At 42.3% G+C, this 23,977-nt stretch overlaps 1 protein-coding gene across 4 annotated transcripts in view; it reads left to right on the top strand.

Annotated features, from left to right (window-relative positions):
* cdk5rap2 (CDK5 regulatory subunit associated protein 2) overlaps positions 1–23,977 on the top strand; it is a 33,828-nt gene that overhangs the window by 2,707 nt on the left and 7,144 nt on the right. The window contains exons 2-37 of one of the 4 annotated variants that reach the window (XM_013909532.1): positions 357–412; positions 3,213–3,274; positions 4,004–4,114; positions 4,485–4,561; positions 5,010–5,133; positions 5,304–5,482; positions 5,593–5,740; positions 5,954–6,007; positions 8,923–9,045; positions 9,132–9,251; positions 9,343–9,435; positions 9,570–9,788; positions 9,926–10,096; positions 10,395–10,505; positions 10,584–10,721; positions 10,817–10,996; positions 11,105–11,299; positions 11,383–11,574; positions 11,741–11,870; positions 11,966–12,105; positions 12,194–12,310; positions 12,393–12,536; positions 12,630–12,742; positions 12,824–12,963; positions 14,514–14,654; positions 14,737–14,846; positions 14,973–15,116; positions 15,626–15,727; positions 15,818–16,005; positions 16,100–16,433; positions 16,536–18,051; positions 18,223–18,324; positions 18,750–18,898; positions 20,702–21,105; positions 23,177–23,409; positions 23,856–23,907. In XM_013909532.1, coding sequence (XP_013764986.1) covers positions 357–412; positions 3,213–3,274; positions 4,004–4,114; positions 4,485–4,561; positions 5,010–5,133; positions 5,304–5,482; positions 5,593–5,740; positions 5,954–6,007; positions 8,923–9,045; positions 9,132–9,251; positions 9,343–9,435; positions 9,570–9,788; positions 9,926–10,096; positions 10,395–10,505; positions 10,584–10,721; positions 10,817–10,996; positions 11,105–11,299; positions 11,383–11,574; positions 11,741–11,870; positions 11,966–12,105; positions 12,194–12,310; positions 12,393–12,536; positions 12,630–12,742; positions 12,824–12,963; positions 14,514–14,654; positions 14,737–14,846; positions 14,973–15,116; positions 15,626–15,727; positions 15,818–16,005; positions 16,100–16,433; positions 16,536–18,051; positions 18,223–18,324; positions 18,750–18,898; positions 20,702–21,105; positions 23,177–23,409; positions 23,856–23,907 — 6,612 coding nt within the window. Of the gene's footprint in view, positions 1–356; positions 413–3,212; positions 3,275–4,003; positions 4,115–4,484; positions 4,562–5,009; positions 5,134–5,303; positions 5,483–5,592; positions 5,741–5,953; positions 6,008–7,384; positions 8,785–8,922; positions 9,046–9,131; positions 9,252–9,342; positions 9,436–9,569; positions 9,789–9,925; positions 10,097–10,394; positions 10,506–10,583; positions 10,722–10,816; positions 10,997–11,104; positions 11,300–11,382; positions 11,575–11,740; positions 11,871–11,965; positions 12,106–12,193; positions 12,311–12,392; positions 12,537–12,629; positions 12,743–12,823; positions 12,964–14,513; positions 14,655–14,736; positions 14,847–14,972; positions 15,117–15,625; positions 15,728–15,817; positions 16,006–16,099; positions 16,434–16,535; positions 18,052–18,222; positions 18,325–18,749; positions 18,899–20,701; positions 21,106–23,176; positions 23,410–23,855; positions 23,908–23,977 lie in introns of those variants that run through there. The other 3 variants (XM_005720259.2, XM_005720260.2, XM_005720261.2) reach the window with 3 other exon arrangements.

The following is a 23,977-nucleotide window of genomic DNA, read 5'->3' as shown; positions in this document are numbered from 1 at the left end:
ACACACACACACACACACACACACACACACACACACACACACACACACACACACACAGAGAAAGGCAGCTCTACCATAGTGGATGTAAATAAGGCAGAGAGTCATTCTTAAGCTATTTATGGAGCATCCTTGGGGCTCAGTGGAACTGGCCAGCGTGAGTAATGTGTGAACATCATGAATTTGTGTTTTTCTGCAACACATGAATCGGTGTCTGCTGTGTTTGAGAGCTTTAGTTCTTTTTATTTTTTTTTAAATTTGCGTTTTTTTTGTTAAATATGTTGGGAGTGTGACAGTGATATTTAGTCAGATATTCATAGTGACTCGGCTGCATGAATAACAAATGATTGTGTCCCCAGCTGCCGGCTGCCTGATTCCATAGGTGCTGAAGAATTTTCTGCAGACAGCATGTCAGGTACAGTAAGATTCTCTTTTGTTCTCCTCCCTGTTCATTTTTCATGCTCCGGTGTGTTCGTCTCATGTGTATTAATTAATGCCATTGCTGAATCATTGCTGTCACCCACCCCATGGCTTTTGTTTTCAGAGCTGCGATGAGGGAATAGCTGGATGATGATAATAAGCTAATCCCATTTATACTTTCTTCTTGATGTATGCCAAAAATATACACAGAGTTAGATTTATACACACAAGCCAATAAATGGTTAATTTATAGATATAGGTCAGCATCTGACCTATATTCCGACTGTTTTGCAGTGCTCAGACAGACACAAACAATAACACTGTTTTGACGACTGGATAAAACGACTGTTCTTGTTAGCAAATGTTTTAATATCTGAAATAAAGTGAAATACATTTTTTCAGCAGCACCTGCAGATGTTTAAACATCACAACAGTTTTATAGATGAATCCATAGGTTTGGATAGGCTTCGTATTCAAAACAAACCGCATTCCTAAAATGATAAGGCGCCGTTACCTTTTATTCACTTAAATACTTGAAAACAAATAACAGAAATAACTCTGGCATGCACGATATGTAAATAGCAGATATTGCAAATGTTTTTTGCAGCTAGTAAATGATTTTTTTCCCCCAGACTTTTTGTGCACATAACTTCATGGAGTGATGTATTCATGTTCAGGTTAGGTGATTGTGCAGTCAAACAAATAAGCTTAAGCTTGTGCTATATTTATGGCAAACTTTCAGTTATATAATGGCTTCTGTGATGTTTTTTTTAGTTTGAATTGACTGATTGGATGATGTTTGCGTCCAGATTTTGCTAATACTTAGTGCACAGGACAGGTGTTGAACTCCAGGCCTTGAGGGCCGGTGTCCTACAGGTTTTAGATGTGTCCTTGATCCAACATAGCTGATTCAAATGGCTGAATTACCTCCTCAACATGTCTTGAAGTTCTCTAGAAGCCTGGTAGTGAGCTAATCATTTCATTCAGGTGTGTTGACCCAGGGTGTTATCTAAAACCTGCAGGACTCCGGCCCTCGAGGCTTGGAGTTTGACACTACTGACTTAGTGGATTCCTTTCTTCTCTCTGTCTGTGCAATCTTTCTGGTATCACAAGTGCTCTTTTTATGTAACTATACTTTTGGTCATTATGCAGTCTTGGAACTCAACTGTTTCCTAACTTGGCCTTTGGGGACCGTGGCCAGTGTTTTGGGGCTTCCGCTGTAGCCAAATATTTGCATAACAGATATCGAGTTGAAGCCTTCCTGTTCCTTGTCCCGATCATTGTTTACCAATGTAGAGAAACTGTAAATAATCTAATCAGAAAGCTAAATGACTGTGAGACCGTAGCTGATAGTTTAGAGATAGCATTACATCCAGAATCGTACAGATTCGTCTGTTTTCTTTTTTTCCCTAAGCTTTAATAATTCTTTCTTGTTTGCTGTTGGTGCATCAACACCAGTAAAGTGTGAACAGGTCAACTAAAGCTAAACCACTGCACATTAAATATGCACTAATATAGGCTGAGCATTAATATCAGCCTTGTTGACTATACGAATGAAATGACTTTTGCCTTTGGCAGCAGCCAGTGTTTATCTGAAGGTCACATCAATTTTGTGCTGGCTCTGTGTTCAGAAATAGTCTACAAAAGAGCTGAAAGGCACAAAAGAATTTACCACTGAGTATATCCCTGTTACATGCATTTTGCAGCGAAACTGAAGGTTTCCTTGTCCTTTCTGCCCAGAATTTTTTATCCTGTCAGAAAGCTTTTCTCCTCCTGAGCTTTTATTGACTCCCACAGTTTCCCTTAACTGCCATTTCTTAATGACAATTCAGACAGAGGAAATTGCATGTTGAACGCACTTTGATATCTTTTTTTAGCCTTCCGCTGCTCTGCAGACATCAATTAACTTCGTTTCACATCTCCATTCAGTTTTAGAGGAGTCCATAGTTATTGAGTGTTTATCAAGTCTTGGAGCTGTCCACAGCTTTCCTAATAACAAATCTTTATTAGGAAATGAATGGACACTCTTATGAGTGGATGGACACCCACAATGTCATAAGTAGTATTTTATTTGGAGAAAAAACCCCCTAATGAAGTAAACAGTGCATTAATGTTTTAAGAAAGCTAATTTAGTGTTTGTTTGCTGCAGTAGTTTGAAGTAGTCTTTAAGCAGTAATTATATCTTAGTGAAAAATCCAGTAAAATAAAGCTTGTCCTGAAGTATATTTTTGAATGAACTCCTGAAAATGTCAGAAGAATCAGGTTGGAACTAAACCAGAGTGTGCATGTGTGAAAACAGCTAATGGTTTTACCATAATAATAAACCCCACTATAGAGCTTCAGAGCTATGTTTTCATTGAATACACTAGCATACTCTGAAGGCAACAAAAATCAACATAATTTCTCTAAACTTTTGAAATAATGTGAACATAAACAAGTAAGTAGTACTTTAAGAGTGATGTGTGACGGAGGCTGTCTTGTGAAGCAGCAGCAAATGATGAATCAGGAGTTTGTGTTGTGAAATTTGTTGTTGACTAGTGTTACATGATCAGCTGTAAGCTGTTTCAACTGGTCTAAACAGGGCAACTCTCAGGGAGCTCGTCCATCTCTGATGCCTGTGCAGTGAAAACTCCTTTCTGTGTCTCTTATCTCTCCAACATAAACAGAGTGAGGATAAATGTGAAAGCAGCAAGTATGACTTATTCTTGAAAGCAGGAGAGATTCTTTGAGCTATGCAGCCTATACTTGCAGTTGTGACTCGTTTTAGTAAAACTGCTTTCTTGATGTTTTTACAGCTCCATCCTTCCCTGAAAAAATGTCCCCTGTTAAAGCTCTCACCATGAAGGACTATGAGAATGTAAGTGATTTCTGTCAACTTTCTGTTCTGTATGTTGCATATAGGTGGTGATACTGTCTTCTTGCAGTAAGTTGTATATTTACAGCTTTTTAACGAGTAGCTTCAGAGAATAAGCTGTCTGGATGAGGCAGTCAACTCTCCCTCCTTTACAACAAACAGGATAAAAACCTGATTCTCCATTCAGCCGAAAACCAAACCACATTGACCATTTAAGGAAATTTAGTGATGCAGTTTTTGTGCAAGAGGAGGAGAAGGAGGATTGAGGTGGGCTGAAGTCAATATTTCAGCATTTGATTGGAATGCTTGCTTGAAAATTTCGGGCCCGTGCTGTCTGGCCTGCATGATTAGAGGTTTTTACAAAGGGGTTCAGAGTTCTGACTCCTCCCTTTGACTGTCCACCCAACCCCCACTACCAGATGTATGCTGTTCTGAGCCTAGAGCACAATGATGCACAGTCTACTTCACACACATAAGCATTTTAAAAATAACTATACACACACGGCCCCTTTCTGCAGTGTAAACATGTCGGGTAGCTTTTTTTTGATAAATGAAGTGCTCATATTTCTTCTTTGAGCCCAATTCTTTCTCTCAACTTGTTTTCTTTGCATTTAAAATAAATCAAGGAAATGCAAATTAAATTGCAGCTCGATGAAAGTTAGAAATGCATCAGTTGTTCAACTGCCTGATTGCATATTTATGTTTGTTTGTTTTTTTTACATTGATCCCCAGCAAATCACAGCTCTGAAGAAAGAGAACTTTAACCTGAAGTTGCGCATTTACTTCATGGAGGAGCGCATGCAGCAGAAATGTGACGACTCCACTGAGGACATATTCAGAACGGTGTTGTATTTATTTTAGTGTTACAAAACGTGCATTACTCTGAATGTCTTACATTTGTCTGACACCACTCCCTGCAAAGCTTCATGTGACTCAGTGTTTCCCCTCAAGTTTGAAATGAGATCACAACATGAGCAACAGCAGCTGGATTTTATTCAGCCAGCATCTTGCATTCATGACCTTGGAACAGCTGTCTTGTCTTTTTTCAACTATTGTTATGGTGGCAGCTTTGTTTAAGTGAGCACATTTAACCCAAAGTGTCATTTAAAAAATGTCATCTTTAAGAGGAAGCTTCCCCAGCCTTGTTTTTGTGCTTTGGTGTTTGAGATGACTCCAGATGGGAGGTTTTTACTGAAATTTTGTCTGTTTATAGAATATTGAGCTGAAGGTGGAGTTGGAGTCGATGAAGAGAGAGCTCGCAGAGAAACAAGAGTTACTCGTGTCTGCATCGTATGTGTCATTCTCTTAATTCGTTTTTTTGCTAGTCACACATGATGCCATTTAGACCAGTGTTAATTTTGACAGTATGATTTTTTTGATTGACGTTTAGTCTTTTCACTAAAACATCACTTAGTTTTAGTTATAATTTAGATCACTGCTGATTGGATTACTTCCCAACTCATCCCGCATTTTGACACAACTTAATTAGTTCTGATTGGATCTCGTTTCTTTTTGATAATTTATCTGGTTTTTATTTGTTGACAAAAGTGTTAGTACTTTTGTTCGCGAAATAGTTGTCGCTCTGTTTTTGTCTGAAGAAAAAAAAACCAAAACCTTATCGCTCAACAAAATTAACACTGGTTCAGACATACATAAATGGCAGCACAAAGTAATGCGAGTCAGTATTTAAGAAATATGTAGGCTGATAAACTTATTCTTGTACGTGACTGCTCATCAGTAAAGCGCTGGAGAGTCTGGCTGGCCGAGAATCGGGAGAACCCCAGCGTGTGAAAGAGCAAGCTCAGAGGGAGATGGATGCACTCAGAGATGCATTTAGCAAGAGGATAGCTGACCTAGAACAGGTGAGTGACATTATAGCGCTAATTTTCAAATCCTGATATTGCAGTTCACTGTGTATATTTTGTTTGGTTCAGTGCTCATATTAGCCAAATTGTGTCTGCTGTTAGTTTCACTTGTTTTGGTGATAATTGTGTTGCCTTTTGTGTTTTTTGGCATTTTTGCATCATGGCAGTGTTTACGAACAGCAGAGGAAGAGGTTGAAAAGATGGCCGCCATCGCTGAGCAGGAGAAACTTAAGAATATAAACATGGAGAAGCAGCTCCAAGCCTTGGGTCCACCCAGCACTTTAACCACTGGTCCAGTCCTCAGCCCCGTCAAAGATCTGCAGCAGGCTCTGCAGGAGAAAGACAAGTAGGGACAAATTAAAACAAACAAAAAAAAAGGCAGACTATGTGTATATACAGAAAAATATATTTTTGGAGAAAGACCTTAGCATTTTCAACATTTTCTACTCATCCCAGTATCATTGAGCAGCTGAAGATCACTTTAAAGAACCAGGATGCTGTGATCCATCAGAGAAACAGCAGAGACAGGCAGACAGATGCTCCATCGGCCGACACTGTTAAACAGCTATCTGCTCTTATAGCCGATAAAGATCAAGAGCTTAAGGTGAGAAGCTTACATGTTCATAAAGATGTGAAATTTAAGAGGTTTTTCTCAGTGATGCCTCAGAGATCAGTTGCTCACTGGTTTTGTGCATATATTTAGGTTTTGTCATTTACAGCAATAATAGGCTACTTAAATACCTTTGAATATGTTTACTTAGTTTCTACACTGCTTCCAATATGAAGCAATATTTAAGTGAACTCTCACTGTTTACAGGCACTGAGGGACGAGCTTGATAGAGAGAGAGATAAAACTCAGCCGGACCATCAGGTTGGTTTTATTTTGATACAGAACAAACTACCTTAAACTACTCTGCAATGGCACAGACTGCAGTTGGCTACTTAGAATCTCTTTCCTGTTTTTTGTCTGATTCTTAAACTTTTTTAGAGCTTTCATTCTTCCTTTGCTTCCTGGTGTTATGGTTAACACATTTGCCTTACACACCAAAAGTCCCCACTCATAGCTCAGGGTGGTCACAAGATGTTGTATTACTAACGCTGGTTCCAAGCCTGAATAAACAGGAGGGTTGCATGAGGAAGGGTATCTGCCCTAAAAATCTATGCCAGATCAAAACATGCAGATCCAGCTGCTGTGGTAACCCCTTGGGAAATAAGAGAGCAGCCAAAAGTACCTTTTTTTGCTGTATGTGTTCCTGCCTTGTTATTTTGCTTTGTTGTAATAGGTAAGTCACACACAGAAAGCTTTTTTTGTTTAACAATCATTTCATGTGTCAGATCATTTAAGCTCACAGAAACTTTTCTCTGCATCTGTTGCCGGTTTGATAGTTGAAATGTGTAAAATGTGTGTCTAGGATTCTTTTTTTTTTTTTTTTCCATATTTCTTTTTTTCAAATGAATTCCCTGCTCTAGTGTGAAGGTGTTATTACTTTTGTTGTAGTATTTCTGAGAATTTCACAAAAAAACTTAAGCTTCATTTAAAAAGCTGAAAGTTTGCATCTAGTAAAGTGTAAAAAAATCCATCTGTGTAGTGGCTGGTTGTAAAGCCTTTGACTAATGATGCTACTAGTACTAAGTTGACACTTGCTTTTTTTAACATTGAAATGTCAAACAAAAATAATTAATTATGGTGGTAAAGTGATGTATTTTAGTGTTGCACAGATGTTAAATATCAAATGCATATTTTATCCACTTAGAAGCAATGACTGCGTAGAGAGAATGTGTCTCATTTAATCACAGTGTTGTGCAGGCTGCTGTGTTGCTGACGTGTAAAATAGAAAGCTGTTAGCTGGGCAGTGTCCATGGTTCCTCTTTAGGCGTTGGCGTAAGACTCGGGCCATAGGGTTAAGGCTGGATTAGTTTGCTGTCTGAAGACGCTTCCTCCGGGGATTGTTATTGGCTTTCTTTCTTTAGTAAGTGGAAAAATGGTGTAGGCAAGAGGTGTTCATGAGCTGTGGCTAAACAGTTGAATGTGCTCCATTCATTGTAAAGGATTTTGCAACACTGGGGAAAAACCTGTTTATCAGGGATGCTTGACAGACTTGATGCTTGACTTTTTGTAAGTTAAAGATGTAATGGAATATTGCAAAGTAACGGTCACCAGACAGTACTCTGTAATCTTAAATCTTCCATGTACTGCCAGGAAGGATCAGCTCTATCAGAGTGATTGGCTGATGCCATCACTACCTGCTTGGTGCCAGCTTTTGTGTCTGATGCCTTTTTTAAGGTATTTGGGAGAGTGTTTTCTAGAGATGGTCTGGCATGGGCCCTAACACAGATCACTGCAGCAGTCCTAGAGGATTTGTTGATTTGATTGCATGCATGAGGGAGAGTGGAATAGAGGCGGGAGCGGGGATTATTGAGGCTTAGGGCTTACAGTGCTTTGCTCTCAGTCTTTCTCCTCTGTGCTACGCTTGCTGGTGTATTGAGAGAACATGATAGATGGCTCTGTCTGGCGAGCTGATGGCCATTAAGTCACTAGACAGTTGGTGTGTCAGTGACAGATTTCTTGGACTCAGTTTAAGTGGGCGAGTGTGGAAGATCTAAGGTGCCATGAGGGATCCATGTCGCATATGTGGTGTCCGTTTGGTGGGAAGCCAGTGTCGCTGGATTTTCAGCTCATCGGGAAAGAGGAAGCTACAAGTCATCCTGTCCCATGTGCTGGGGAGAGAGGTGACTCGTGACGGGCATGGAGAGTTCCTCTGTGGAAAATGTGTGTTCCGGTTGGAGAAGGTTGTGCAGTTTGATATAAACATCGGCAAACTGCAGGAGGAACATGGCAATCAGATCCAAAAGCTGCAAGCAGAGAAGGAACACCTTATCCAGTGCATCGTGCACATCTACAACAAAAACAACCCAGAGCGCAGTGAGAGGGAAAATGCAAGCTCCAAGGCTTTGCTCAGTTCTTCTGGGGTCCGCAGTCCTGATGATGAAGCTGCATGTCAGGTGGCTCATGAAGGACTGCAGTTCCGGGAAAGTTGTTATGTGGAGAATCGCATGAGAAGGTGTGTGAGTCTGGATAGGATTGTCAGTAAAGGGGCATTCTCCGGACGTTTGAGCTCAAGGAGCAGTAGGCTGGGATCAGGGGCGGGGCTGGACAGCACTATGAGAAGTTTTGGGCTCCGGGGCACACGCCACCGTTCTCAAAGTATGTACCTTGACCTGATTCAGCGTAAGGGAACCTTGGCTAGACCTGGATTCAGCCGCCGCTCCACATCACTGCAGTCACTGAATCGAGAGCTTTCCTCAGACACCCCGACAGATCCTCCACTCAAACGAAAACTGAGAGAGGCCAGGGTGTTTTTTGCAAGGTATGGGGCCACTGATGACTCGGGAGGAAAGGCTCAGGCCAGAGCACTGCTCCAAAGATCCTCAAGTCAACCTTCGGTGATCTCTGACCTGATTCAGATCCTGCGCTGCATCTCAAAGCAGCAGGTGTCTGCCCCAGCAGGATGTCACATCCCTGTCTTGAAGAGGTTAAATGCTGGCTCTGTCAGCACCCGAGCCAAGCGCAAACATAGAGTAGATCTGAAGTCTCTGCATGACCTTTCAGAGGAATTTGATGATGAATACACTCCTGTCAGAGTGAAGGTAGTTCATTTCAGTAATCCCACCATCTATGCAAACCACTGTAGCACTGGTAATGATCTGTCCCAAGTACGTTTGTTGATAAACACACTTCTCTAATTAATTTCTCCTGTTCTGTTGTTTGTGTGTTCTCTTGCTAAGAAGAAGAGTGATGTTAATCAGTTGGAGTCGATCAATAAGCTGCTGACGGACGAGCTGAACCTGCTTAAAAGCACCAGTGAGAGTCTGGCAAAAACCCTGGAAGATTCCCAGAATCAGAACAAGGTAGTTCACATGTTCCTCTATTAAATATCCCTAAATTGAATAATCTATTACTCTGTATGAAATCACTAACTGCTTCATGTAAACAGACCCTGTCAGTGATGTTAGAGGAGAAGGAGAATGAACTAAACTCTGAGAAGAAAAATGCTCTAAAGCGAGATAAAACCATCCAGGGACTCACTCAGGTCCTCAGAGAAAAGGAAAAAGAGGTAATTTATTACTTACTTTGTTATTGTCATTGTATCTCTTCTCTGTATTATGCAAAGTTTCCGGCCCAACCTGTCTGTCTTTGTATTGCAGATTGCTGAGCTGTGTCATGAGATTGAGGACAGAGATGATGCTTTAGCCAAAGCTAGAGATGCAGCACATAAAGCCCAACTGCAGAAATACCAGGTATGTTATATACACCTTTTATATAGAACCAAACTTTATACAAAGACATTCCTCATAATACTGTTACCACAATGTGTACCCTGCTCTATATGTGCCTTAAACAGATAGAAGTCAATATTTTTTTTCTCCTTCAGGGAGCAGAGGAACACCAAAACCTATTAATGGAAAAGCAAACAGAGCTGGCCCAATTACAGGGGGAACACCACACCAAGGTGCTTGAAGCCCAAAAACTGCAGCGAGCACTGGATAGGAAGGAGCAAGAGCTGGCTGACTTACAGCAGGCAAAGGATCAGCTTGAGGTGGAGTTGGAGGACCTGCAACAACAGAAAAAGAAAGGAGACAAAGCGCTTAATGTAAGATAGGAGGATGACAGGACTGTATCCACAATAAAACAAGCAGGCATTCTCCTCTTAATCGTTTTGTTGTTGATTTTTCATTATCTGTTTAAATATTGACTTTTGTGTGACATTATTATAATTTCCTCCACAAGGATTTACACAATCAGCTGAAAAAGCTGAGTGGGGAGATCGGGGAAAGGGAGAGTGCTCTGGAGCAGCAGTACCAAGAGCTGCTGGACCAAACCAAAACAAAGCTGCAGGCCCATGAGGTCACCATCCAGCGTCTCACATCCACCTTGGCTGATAAAGAGCAGCAGCTACAGGTGACACATCATCACTAAACTTATGCAGACAGACTTTAGCTCAAAAGATTAAAAAAATGAGTTCCTTCCTTTTTTACTTAGCCTAAGTATTTGTAAAAATTGAATTTTAGCTCATTACTGCTGTTTCGAGCCACCACACATGATAAAACAGTAATCATAGGAGAGCAGTTAGCTAGCAGTAAAGCCTGTCAGCTGGATTATAAGCATGTCATGAAAGCAATCAGAGCCAAAGAGAAGTTGGTGCTCCAAAGTGGCATCCAGTTCTTCTTTAGTAACATTGTTTTTATGTGTTTGTCAGGAATACATGAACATGGTCAGAGACTTTGAGCAGAGCAAAAGTCCAGGAAGTAACGACAGTATTCTCTCCAAACTGCGGCAAAGGTTGAAAGAAAAGGAGAAGGCTTTGGAGGTGGGTATTCCTTCACTGCAATCTTTTAACCATGGTGACTTTGCCTGGTTTCTGACATGTTTGTTTGTTCTCTTACAGCAAGCACTTGATGAGAAGTTTGCTGCTATTGAAGAAAAAGACAATGAGATACACCACCTGCAGCTGTTACTAAGGGAAAAAGAAAGAGACCTAGAAAGACTCAACAACTTGCTGTCTCATAATGAAGAAACTATCAATGTAAGTATCCGGAACTGGGATCTTTTCTATTGATTGATAATCACATAGTTGTGATTAAGTGTTATGCATACTCCTTTCTACTCCTTTCTTTGCAGAATTTTGACAGTCTGATTAAGGAGAAGGATGCAGAGCTGCAGCATCTTGCAAGTACCTTAAAGAACCTTCAAAGAGCCAAGCAAGATGTGGAAGACAACCTGAACAGATCACTGAGGGAGAAGGACTCCATCATTAGCCAGCTGCAGCTCTCCCTGGAGGGCAAGACAAAGGATATGGAGGTTGACTGACAAATAGTCACTCATTAAGGCCAGGTTCCTTATAGTTTTTACTGTTCTGGTTTATGTCATTTGTATTTCAGTGCTTATTTTTCCCCCCTCTGTCCATAGCAAATGTCTGAATCATTGCTGAACCAGTCACAGAGCCATGCGCGTGATCTGGCTGAACAGATGGGCCAAAGGTTAAAGGTCACAGAAGCCATGCTGGCTGAAGCTGTCAAGGCCAGGGAAAGACTGGTTGCTGACAATGAGAGTGCTGTAGAAAGCCTGTTTGCTACAATTAGCAGCAAAGACCAACTTCTGAAGGTTAGCATTTATGACAACAGGGCACGACAGAGTGTGCACAAACAACGCTAACACTATTAACTTTGACTCTTTGTCGTCTCCAGGAGTCTGCAGAGCACTACAATCGCATGTTGTCTGAGCGTGCTCAAGAGATTCAGGAGCTGAAGAAGCAGCTGTCTGATAGGCAGCAGGAGCTTGCCACTGCTGAGAAGCAAAGCTCCTCAACAGCCCAGGAGAGTTATTTAGAGACCGCGCAGCTCAAAGCCCTGCTTGCTGAAAAAGACAGCCTTATTAACGTAAGATCCTGTGAGATACAGCACAGCCATTCAGCTGTAAAATACTGTATGTGGAAATCCAAACTCCCAAAGAGAATAACACATTCTGCCCCCCAATTCTATGCCCTGTTTTGAACGTGTTTTAAGATATTACCTGTAAAAATTTTATATCTTTATAAACTGTCAGAAGCTTCTTCAGCGTGGTCAGGAGAGAGACCAGTTTCTGGCAGAGATGAGGCAGAAAGCAGAGCCAGATCAAGTGTTGAATCTCAGACAAACTATTCAGATCATGCAAGAGAAGTTGGACGAGAGGGAAGGTAATGGATTTAGACCTGTAACACCCTCGCGCAGGTTATTTAAAGGTAGACTGCATGTTGGTGCTACGTTTGACTTTGTTTTGTCTGTGCTGAAGCTGAGCTGTCCAGGAGAAACAGCGAAGACAGCCAGGAGAACAATCCACTTTCCAAGAAAACAGTGGTCGTCCTGAAGAGGGAGCTGGCACAGAAAACTGAAGCACTGAACAAAGCACTGAAAAGGGAAAATGAACTGAAGGTCAGTGAGTTAGAAGCATTTAATTAATCCATAATAGGATACAGTTCTTAAAAGTGTCAATCATAATTCCCTACATCCCAATTTCTAGATTTCATTGGCTGAGCTTCAGTCAGCGCTATCTGAGCTGGAGGGTCACAGTGAAGGTCAGGCTGCTAATATTGAGTCCCTCACTGCAACTCTAAAGACCAAGGATGAGATTATCAGTGTAAGGATTCCACACAGTGTCAAAGTTGTGTCAGCAAGTGAAGGAGTTTTTCTTCTGATGTTTAACTTTTGACTTTGAGCAGGTTCTCCAGCAGCGCCTTAGTCAGAGAGGCCACACACGGCCTGATCATACCCAGGATCACGTCATTGTCTGTGGAATGGAGAGGTCCCTGCCTGTGCTTCCACAGAGGGAGAGTACCATGATCGGTGGAGACAGCCAGCAAGAAGTAAAGATGACCTGCTTTTTAAAAAAATTTTTAGAGCAAAACATTACAATCTTGATGCTTTGTCTTTTAAGATAGTTTCTCTTCTCTCCTCAGGCCTTGCCCAACCTCACAGCTTTGCAACATGAGCACGATGCTCTGAACAGAGCCCTGAGGGCTGAACAGCAGCTCTATTCCAGCCTGGTAAAGACTGTGAAGGAGCAAGACAGGTAGTTATGTGCAACAGCTGCTTTAATGCAAAAAGGAGAAACAAATGCTTTGCGCTAACAGACCTCTTGGATGATTTGCAGTGCCCAGCGTCTCCATGCTCTACAGTTGGAGCTGACAGCAGTGCAGCTTCTCAGGCAGCAGCTAGAAGAGAGCATCAGAACTAATGAGGAGTTAAGGGGTGACTTGGAGAGAGAGATACACAGAGCCAAACTCAGAGAAGGTGCAGTGAAAACACACTTGGTTGTAGATGAGGATGGTGACTGAATGAGAGGGAAAGAAATAAAGGAATTATAAAGGAGTGAATGAGAAAAGAAGTGCTTGTTATCATTTATTGTGGTTAAAATGGTAGAAAATATAACTCATCATTAAAGGGAACCCTTAAACCCCAGTCATCTTTATATAATATGTTTACTCGTCCTGCCGACAACTTCCATGTCTACTTTTTGTTGTGTTCTTCTTCAGCATGCACACCTGGTTCCTCCACTTTTCATCTTTGTCTGCTTTCTGTCTCTTCTGCTCTCATCATCACCCAGTTATCTGCATGTTTTTGTCTATAACACAGTCGCTCCCCTTTTCACTGTCTCTCAGTAAATGTATTGATTTCACACCTGTCTGCTCTTTGTCCTTCATAAAAAATAAATAAAGACCTGTCTTCTCTGTCTCTCACTTTCAACATGCTGTTTGTTTGTTTTTGTTTTGTCCCTTTGCTTCTTGATTGCATCACTTTAGCATGCTTCTGGTTATTAATCCAACCCATCCAACCATCTGTCACATGAATATCATTTAAAAGCATGGTCGTGCCATTTTCAAATGATTTAATAAAGGATATTAATGTGCAAAGTACCACATTAAAAGAGCAGCTCTCCGGAAATAGAGCCTAATCCAAAAAGTGTGGCATTTATTTTCCTTTGACGTCATGCAGTTAATGTAATTCAGCACAGTTTGTCCTTCAGATTTGTTGTGGCATTAATGCACAGCCTTAAAACAGATTAAAAGTGTCACTCTGCGCTGAGGTCTAAGCCAAATAACTTGGACCATCCACTTGTCGTGTGCGCTCAGGCGACCACACACGTGCATGCTCCTCCCCACACCGCTGCCTGCAGAGAGCCAGGTGTAAAAATAGGTCAGCTGTAAGTAACAGGGACGCAGCTCACATTAGCACTGACTGGCAAGATAGACGTAGCAGGATGATTGTCACTGATTACATTTGCACACTTCATGCTTTGGTTATATAACCAACCATTATGATTTGTGTGCATAGGCTACATGTTTACACACTTATGAAAAAGCACAATAATAATCATACTTTGTGATTGTGTATATTGTGGGTGTGCATTTTAGCTCCTCTACATATATTTTGCATATCTGACTTGGATTTTTTTAGCAAGCCAAGATCCACTAACTGCACAATGTAAATCCACCATTTTTGTTTTTCATATTATTATTTTTTTACATTTTTCATTTACAAGGATTTTTTTAGTTTATTTGTTTTTTTCAGTATTTTAATTAAAGAACATTAGATTGTAGACATCATGAAAAATATGAAAGTGAAAGGTATAATCCAAAGGTGTGTGTGCTGCGGTGTAAAACCTCAGCTTCGTGGCTGGTCTGTGTTTGTTTTTAAAGTTGTGAAAAAGAGCTGAAGTATACACCCTCTTTATGACATGTTAGACATACGCACATGAAGTCTTAAGTTAATGGTGCCTCATGGGAGCTGCTGTAATGCCCTGTCATGCGTGGCCTTTTGTAACCCTCTGTGTATCGTTTCAGGTATGGACCTGATTGATCCTAAAGAGCTAGAGAGCATGAGACATCAGCTTGAAGATGCCCAGCGTTGGAATGCATCTCTGCAGGCACGCTTAGGAGCAATTCAGAACCGTGGAGGAGGGGTTGGTGGAGCCAACGATGGAGGTAAGACGAGAAAAAGACTCCAGATGTCATATTCCAGTTTATATACAGACAACATTATTAAGATTATTTTAACGTTTTTCAGGCGACTCTTTGAGTTTCATTGGAGATCAGACTTCCTACATGAGTATCTGTGTAGGAGAGGGACTGGATGACAGCTTGTCTCATCTGTCTGCTCAGGAGCTTAAACAGAAGGTATTTTACATTTTGTTGCTTTTTGTCTCATTCTTATACAGTGTCACGTTGAAGTTAATTAGTGTGCTTCAGGTGTACCAACTGTAAAGCTGGAAATGTGTAAAAATGATTTCGCTCTGTGTTAAGGTGCTTGAGCTGCAAGACCATGTCAGCAGGCTGCAGACCTTAAACAGTGAACGGCAGAGCCAACTTTCACAAATTGAGAAGTCAGAGCGTGACACTGATGACAAAGAAGACAAAGACCGCAAAAAGCAGCTGCAAAGAGACGAGGTTGTACACAAAGTTATGGCTGCAAAGTTGTTGTTTTTTGTTTTTTAGGTCTTCCAAAAGAGTGCACGTCTTGTCATTTATTAGTAATGTTTCTTCCAGAGTATGTCCACATTTAGAAAATACTTGAGAAATCACGAATCATTGTCTAACATCCTTCCTGTAATAGCTCCTTTCTAACCTTAGAACTTATAGCCTAACCTCTGTTCTGTCTAACCTGTTGCTAATTTCTCTTCCCTCTGTGGTACTAAATGTCAGAATTTTTTAACAAGTGTGTTTCTTGTATGTAGTAGAGTAAGTACCGTCTTTCTCTTTCCTTCATCTTTCCTAATCAGTCCCTGTTTTATCTTTATCTCTGTGTCCCATAAAATGGTCTCTCTTCGTCATGCTACATTAGACACATCATGCCATTCTGCTGTTGCTGTGCTGTGCTTTATGGATTCTGTTCCCACTTTAAGTTTTCTTTTACCGAGCCATGTGTGTCATACTCGCCTCCCATCCCATTACTCTAGCAGCTCAAGAAGACGCTTGAGAAGCAGCCTCTGGTTCAAAGTAACAAGACACATCTCTCTGGTCAGGACAAAGAGAGCCAGACATGCAGTAAACTAGGACAGGTATGAAACTGATGGTCATTAAACAACTGAGTGCTTAAGTACTATTTGGAGAGTTTATAAAACCTGCTTTCTAAATAATCGCTCTTTTAGATGTTGTCGGAAAAGCTTTTGGGTGATGTGAGCAAGGACAGCGGCCTCAGCCAGAGTAGAGAGCGTGCTCACTCTAGCAGCGACATCTTGGACACTGGGGAGGAATATTCTAGGGTGATGAACACAGATTTAATGGCACTTAAATCCCTATTAGCTGATTGTGGGTCAACATCTGTCTCGCACCTTAGGTAGGTCTTTCTTTCAGAGTCTACTCCTTATTTTCCCCATTACTTGGTAGTTAGAAGTCTGAACTGTAATGTGGTCGAATATTTCTCATTACAGAGCGGAAATGCTCAGGCTCAGATCAGAAAATGATGAGCTGCGGGGTCTCCTGAAGGAACAGAAATCGTCTGAGTACAAAGAAAAAGAGAGCACCGATGCCTCAGGGAACAGCAGTGAGGGGCAGGCTGAGTTGAGGAAGAGTTTGGAAGCACTGGACACAGAAGATGCAAAGGTCACCAAACTGTCAAAGAAGAAGGGAGGGAAGAAGTGGAATGAGATTTCAGACAGGGAGAGTCCCATTACCAATGTCAGCACTGCAGATGACGAGGAGAGTCCAAGAACTAATTGCCAGCCACACAGCAACAGTGAAAAACAGCATTTTGCAAAACATAGGGTAAGTTTTGTACTGCAGAAGAAATAAAAAGACATCACTCTTTCCTGCATGAAGGCGTTTTGGGGTTTTAATGTCTGTTTCTTGTGTTTGTTTAAATTGTAGTCTGGAGGCAGATCTCGCCTTCCTGTGCCTGTGAGGCTGAGGGTGGAGTCTAACAGCAGCAGCAGGAAGCCTGGAAGCTCCGAGCAGCTCAAAACTGATGGACTTCAGCACCTTGATTCAGATGATGTCTACTGGTCTGACCAGCATGTACACACAGACTCTGACACTCACACATCACTCCAGCACAGCACTTCCCCTTCCGCCACCCTTGGATACCCTAATCGTAGCTGTAGTCCAGTGGGATCCGACAAGGGCTCTGAAGCCAGAGCATCACTGGATCACACCCAAGATGATTCTGGACTATATACTCAGCTGGAACTTCTCCACCAGGAGTGCCAGGAGAAAGAAGCACTGATCAACAAGCTGAGTGAGCAGCTTGCTGATTGGGAAGAACTTCATGCACAGCTCCGGGAGAAAGACAGACTGAACTCCCAGTACGTAGAGGCTTTACAGGCAGCAGAATCTACCATCGCTTATCTGACTGCCTGCAGTCTGGACAGCCAGGGTGGATTTGGTTCACACACAGGTTCTGGTTCTGTGGGTTCTGATGCGTCTCTCCATGGTAGATGCGTTGAGCTGCAGAAAGCCTTGCAGCAGAAAGAGGAGTTCAACAACCAGCTCATAGAGCTTCTGAATTTGGCAGAGAAAGTCATCAGCTCTGCAGAAAGCCAAGAAAAGAATCCTGAAATCAGCGATCTTTGTCAAAGGATTGAGGGAGCTTTGCAGCAGCTGCATAGCTCTCCAAAGGAAAAAAGCACCGGAGGGGTGCTTCAAGGTACCGAGGACTCTCTGCGTGAGCTGCAGCGTCATGCAGACTCTTTGCAAGAAGCACTTTGGGAGCAGAATAGGCTCAATGCAGAGCTGCAAGAAAAACTGAGGGCCACAAATGCTACTGCACAACACGGATACACCAGTGACAGAGTAGCAGCAGAGTCACTTAAAGAAAATGAGGAAAAGGAACACCACGGTCCTGATACTAGTTTAAATCAAGAGGCGATTGACGTTCTAAGGAACTGCTTTAGTGCAACAGAGTCCGCTGTTGCCTCTTTAGCAGCACACTGCACAAATTCTGGCTCCGTGACTGCTGGCAGATCCCAGATCAGCTCTGACTTGCAGATAAATTTAGACAAACTTCAGAGAGCCCTCCAAGAGCGGGAGCAACTTGGAGAAACTGCCCCACCAATCTCCGAACCCAGCAACAACCTGTCTACTGCTTCAACTGGAACAAAGGTACTAGAGCTTCATCGCCATCTCTGTCTTCTCTATGAGGTCTTCAGTGATTACTCTCAGAGGATATCTGAGCTCCAGGCTTCCCTGCAAGAAGAGAGGGGTCACAAAATGGAGAGGGAAGCCCACAGGGCAGTGCAGGACGGCAAAGGGTTACCGCCAAGTGTTCAGGTTGAACTGGAAACACTGCACAAAGCACTGAGGGAGAAGAAGAAGGCATGTAAAAGCCTGGAGGCGAAACTGGCCACTGCTCTTACCAGTACATCCTCTCCTGAAATGATAAAGAAAGGTAAGCTGTTGAGCAGCTTTCTTCTACATGTGCTTGTCCACAGTAATTCAAACGATTTTGTGATACTGCAAATCCCAGTTTGGTCAGGAACAACATAAGTAGTGATAGAGACATATGTGAACTCCTTGATTGATTTCTTCCTAACCAAACATATATTGCTTCCAATGCCAGCTCCTGAGCAGGATGACAAAGGCGTGCAGGTGGATTTGCAGGACCTGGGTTACGAAACCTGTGGCAAGAGTGAGAACGATAGGGAAGAGAGCAGTAGCACAGGTAGACAGCCTTCAGACAGACTCTGCATGTCTGTCTGCTGAGTGGATACTAATCTCAAGTGTGGACAGCTTCTCTTAATGTAGAATGTATGCATGAGGAGTGAACAAGGGCACGCTGTCTCTGAAAAATATTTTCTGCCTGGGTCTCCGTAACCACACAGTCTTTTTCTGGTTTTTAACTGTGGAATTTTCTTCACCCTTCCTAAATTTGAATGGGCTGTCTCTATTCATGCATGTTTTCACTTAAGGTTTGGGAATGTCTTTTGAGCACTCATTAACCTTTTACCTTGATTTCTTGTCCTATTCAAATTTGGCTGTATCACAAATGACTTCTTTCCTCACACTGCTCAAACACTGTTTATTTTCTACAACTTGCACTGGACTCCTCCCCATAGTCTAATGTTTTTGTGCTTCCTGTGTTGCCAGATTTAGAGGTTGGGGTAAACCCTAGTTGCAGTGGCTCCAGTCTGCCTTCCCTGTTGAAACACGAACAGGCCAATTTCTCCTCTACTGAAAATCTGGACTCAACCTCCAGCACCCCATACCCTACTTCCCCAGCTCTCAGCTCAGCCAAGGTATTTATCTTATTATTTGCTTATTATCTTGTTCCTCACTCCCAGCACTCCACAGCAAAGTTCACTAGGGAATGATGGGGAATGTCACTACTGTGGTTAGCTCAGATGCAGAGCTGTGTCTGTGAGCACAGGAGTCCTCCTGCTGCTCAAACCTTCTGTTTGTTGAGTGACGACCAATCAGAATAGAGGAGGACTGGGTCTTAGGTTTACCAAGGCCTAGTGTAAGATAAATACACTATTATGAACTATGATTCATACAGCAGTCAAGTGAATAACACTGATTATCTCTTCATCATGGCATCTGTTAGAGGGTGGAATATATTAGGGAGCAAGTGAATATTTTGGGAAAATGGGCAAGCGTGAGGATTTAAGCGTGTTTGACAAGGACATCCAAGGCTCTTTCATGCACATGGGAAGCAGAGTCTGGTCTCTGTGGTCCAGTCCAACAAACGAGCTACCGTAGCTCAAGTCTCTGACTGCTGTGCATCATCGATTACAACGGACTCGTGAGCCTCAGAACTGGAGCGTGGAGCGATGGAAGAAGATGATGAATCACTTTAAATGATGAATGCACTATGGGAAGAAGACGCAGAGGAGGCAGTGTGATGCTTTGGATAATGTTCTGCTGGGAAAACTTAACTTATTCCATCCATGTGGTTGTTACTTTGATCCATATCACCTACCTAAGCGTTTTTGCAGATCATGTGCACCCTTTCATGGAAGCGGTATTCCCTGATGGCTGTGGCCTCCGTCAGCAGGACAATGCGTCCTCCCAAAATGGTTCAGGAGTGAGTTTGAGGTGTTGACTTGGCCTCCAAATTACCCAGATCTTAATATAGGTGAGCATCTGTGGGATGTGTTGGCCAAAGACCCGATCTATGGAGGCCCCATCTCACAACTCACAGGACCTGAAGGATCTTTTGGTGCGAGACACCACAGCACATGGGTTTAGTGAAGTCCATGCCTTGACGGGTCAGAGATGTTTTGATGGCAAAAAGAGGACCAACACAATATTAGGCAGGTGGTCATAATGTTATAACTGATGGGTGTATAAGGCAACTCAAGCAGATTCTAAAAATAAATACATGTATCAAGAAATGAGAATAAGGTGTGTTTGAGAACATTTACATACATTACAGTCATTTTAAACAGCTTTGTGAGAATCAACAGTGTAACAACAATGATCAGAAGTTACTGTCACGGTCCGGGGCAGCGGCCGTGTGGAGAGTGGAAGGAGGACTCAGAACGCAGCACTTATTCAGGTGTGAGGGTGATTTATTGATAATAGCAAACACAAAGTGGAGATGGCAACAGAACTAAGGACGAAACTAAACTGGGATAAACTACACAAAGAAATAGCAAACCTGAGCATGGAGGGAGAACAGCAGGGAGAACACGCAGAGGATTACACCAGGTATGAACACAGGGTATGTACACAGACGACGCGACGAGGAGCAGAGGCAAACACACACTATAAATACACAGAGAGACACTGGGAAATCACACACAGGTGGGTGACACAGCTGGACCTGATTAACCTGACGAGACAGGGGAACACTAACACCAGGGACCAATAGAGGGAGCACAAACCCAGACCCCAGTGTCTAAAATCCCAAACACAAACCATCCCAAAACAGCCATGAATAATAATGAAAGTAATAACAATAAGTGCATAAACATAAAGTCACTGAGTCATGGTCGCAGGACCATGACAGTTACAGCATGTGTTACTGGTTTGATTCCATTTAACATTAGTTTTCACTTTTAAAAATCTGAACCTTCTTCCATCTATTTTATTTTTAGGTGAGTCTGAAAGGTCTGCAGGTCTATAGTGAGTATGGTGTTTCTGAGGACCCACTGCAGCTTCAGGGACAAGTCAAAGAGCTCAAGGTCCAGCTGGAAAACCAGACAAAACTAATCCTCCAAATGCAGAGCCTTCTGCATAGGAACTCCCTCTCCAGTGACTTGGTCAACAACACCTCAGACCCGTCTGTGATCAAGGATCAAGAGGGTGCACAGAAAGACGACCGTAGTCAAGATGGCAGCCACAGAAGTGGGCAGCTAAGGGGGAAGAAGGCTGGGGAGAACCAGGCAATTAAGGATAAAAGCAGCCGGGGAAATATGGAGCTGGAAGGAGAGAGGAGGCTGAACAGAAGCATCAGTGAACAACTGCAGCCATCCCGCAGCCGCTCCACATCACCTGCTAGGTTAACCATCTTTGAAGTGTTTTATTAGTACTTCACCTTCTTTACTTTAACCCTCCTCTTGTGTTAGCTTTCTGTTATCATCTCTTATGTTAACGGGTCGGTTTTGACAAGTGAATTAAATCAGCTATAAAATACACTAAAAACAATAAGTGATTATCCAATTTGTTTCTCATCTCTTGGTTATCTTGTTAGACTTCCTTATCCATGAAAATGTTGGTTTTAATACTTTCGGTGTGGGCCTCTGGGTCTTTTTTTTTCACTATACCCCTCGATTTCAATTTTAAAATAAAATAAAATAAAATATCACAGCTGATATTGTGATCCTGCAGTCCAGTGGTCATATCGACGACCACACATTTTCATTGTTTCTTCTCAGGGATGCCACTCGCAGCTTTGACTGTGAAAATCTGTACATTCCAGCCATAGTTGGTTTTTGCATCACAGGCTTCCCAGATTTTTCTGCCGTATTTACCTGGCTTACTGGGTATGTATTGCCGGTAGGGGCATTTTCCTCAAAAAGTGGACAAGACGTTCATCCACTGTCACCTCTGGCCCTGGGATGAACATCAGTGGAAGAAGCTGCACCCATCTCTCCCAGACATCCCTGATGGGAGCAAGCTTGTCAGACCTCGGTCTGGTCTCTTTGTTGTCAAATCTGATGACTCTTGAATCAAAATGATGGTAAATGGTAAATGGACTAGTTCTTATATAGCGCTTTTCCACTCTTCTGAGCACTCAAAGCGCTTTACACAACTTGTGCATTCACCCATTCACACCCATTCGCACAAGCACAACTGACATTCACACACATTCATACTCCGATGAATGCATCGGAGAGCAATTTCGGGTTAGTATCTTGCCCAAGGATATTTGGCATGCAGACTAGGGGAAGCCGGGAATCGAACGACCAACCTTCCGATCAGTAGATGACCTGCTCTACCACCTGAGCTACAGCCACCCATGATATCAAATGTGTGAAGTGACATCGTTGCCCAGAAAATATTTCTGCCTGTTGATGCGTCCCATAGACTATCAGTGGCCTCATTGCGCATCTGTACACTCCAGCAAGAAGAAGAACACCAATGAAAGCATCCAGGTATTCCTCATCATGTCGCTATGGACTTTTTTTTTCCTTCAAGGTTCATCATAGTAATGATGATTCTTTCTAGTGACAATGGCATAAATAGCTCAAAACATCTCTTGATGTCACTGACTTTGGTCAGAGCAAACCTTGTGATTCCAGGGGTCATTTTGATGACATTTGCAGCAGCTGCCCTGCTATGTAGATCATGAGGTACTGAGATCCAAAATATATTACCATTTTTGGACTTGAATCTTTCAGCAGGAGTAGCTTCAGCACCAGCGACCTCCACCTCTGATCAGATGTGTCTGTGTCTTCTGGATGATAGTCCACATTGTCTTCCTCCTAGAAACCTGCCCATCTGAATCGCTGCTCTGTGTACTCTCCTTTATTTTCACCCAAAATATGATGCAGAACTTGGCTCACTGTGAATCTTCTCATTTTTGTATGCTGCAAATTGTAAATGTGCACTCTGGAAGTCAAATGGCCACTCAAATGAGTGAATTCACCTCACATGTCTTGACATGTCCCGTCTTTATTTTGTTTTGTTTTTGTGCAGGTATACTGCAAAAAACACGCAAAACAAGAATCCCCTAAAGCTCATATGATTAGGAGAGGAGCTTGCTGTCAATGTTTTAGCTGACAGTGCACTTATGATTTCAGTTTTGGCTTTAATTATTGCTTTATACTCATAATATTATACCTGGGTCGAAACCGACCCTAACAACACAAAGGTCATAATTTCAGCTAGGGCATTTTATAATTTAGTGAAAAAATTATTATTTTTTGTTTTATTTTGTAGAAATAGAGGTTCCTGACAAAGTCAAAAAGCCTTGATACAATAAACAAATGTTTGTAATTTTTTTTTTATGCATTTGAAATTTTAAATGGGTCGGTGCCGACCCTAACACAAGAGGAAGGTGGAAAATCTGCATGCTCTTTTTCTTTCCTTCTTTTTTTAAATTGTCCCTAATTTGGTCTTCTCCACAGCCTGGACTCCCTTGTGAAGTCACAGGCCCGAGAGCTCTCGCAGCTGAGGCAGCAGATCAAGGAGAGCCGCAGGCTGGGAGCCCTGCACCGGCGGCAGCTGGAAGAGCTGAACCAGGCCTTCAAAGAGCTGCTGCAGGCTGAAAAGGTCGACTGCTACATGGGAGAGGTGGTTAAAGAGCAGCTGGACAAGAGCCTGAGCATTCTGGACAGGCTGGAGGGACGGCTGGACAAAGGTAGCTGCTGCTTTGCCTAAATTATTATATAGATCCATGATGAGGTGTTGTTTGTGTAGTATCTGCCATCACTGCAGACGTGTATTTGTGGTTATGCGACAGTATTTACTTAGTGTGCTTGGAGGATGTGTGTTAGTGCTGTGGTAGTATAATGATTGAAGGAGACAAGTGCAGTTACAGCAAAGCCATTTTAGAGCATGGAGGGCATTATTTTAATGAAAGAAATTACTTGATATGGTGATCAATTAACTTACTGATGATTTCCTTCATTATCACAGAGTAGTTTTAAAGGCAGTTGTTAAAATTATGGGCGGGTACATACTTGACTTGACAGTCTAACAAGGGGAAAACAGACGCCACCAGAAGAGAAACAAAGACAGAAGAGCAGCCACTCGTAACTGATTTGTACAGACACGTCCATGACAGCGTCTTTTTCTGTCTTGTAGGAGAGACTCATCTGGATAATGAGGATGTGCCAGCTCTTGAATTGTCTCGCAGGTACAAATACATTATTTCTTTATTTTTAGTGTATGCAACAGTGGGTGAAACATTTATCACATATATATGT

This window comes from Pundamilia nyererei, unplaced genomic scaffold (genome assembly GCF_000239375.1).
Source record: "Pundamilia nyererei isolate P.nyererei 1_Seehausen unplaced genomic scaffold, PunNye1.0 scaffold00002, whole genome shotgun sequence".
Taxonomy (NCBI): Eukaryota; Metazoa; Chordata; class Actinopteri; order Cichliformes; family Cichlidae; genus Pundamilia; species Pundamilia nyererei.
Note: the sequence above shows the minus strand (reverse complement) of the source record. Positions and strands in the feature narration are given on the sequence as shown.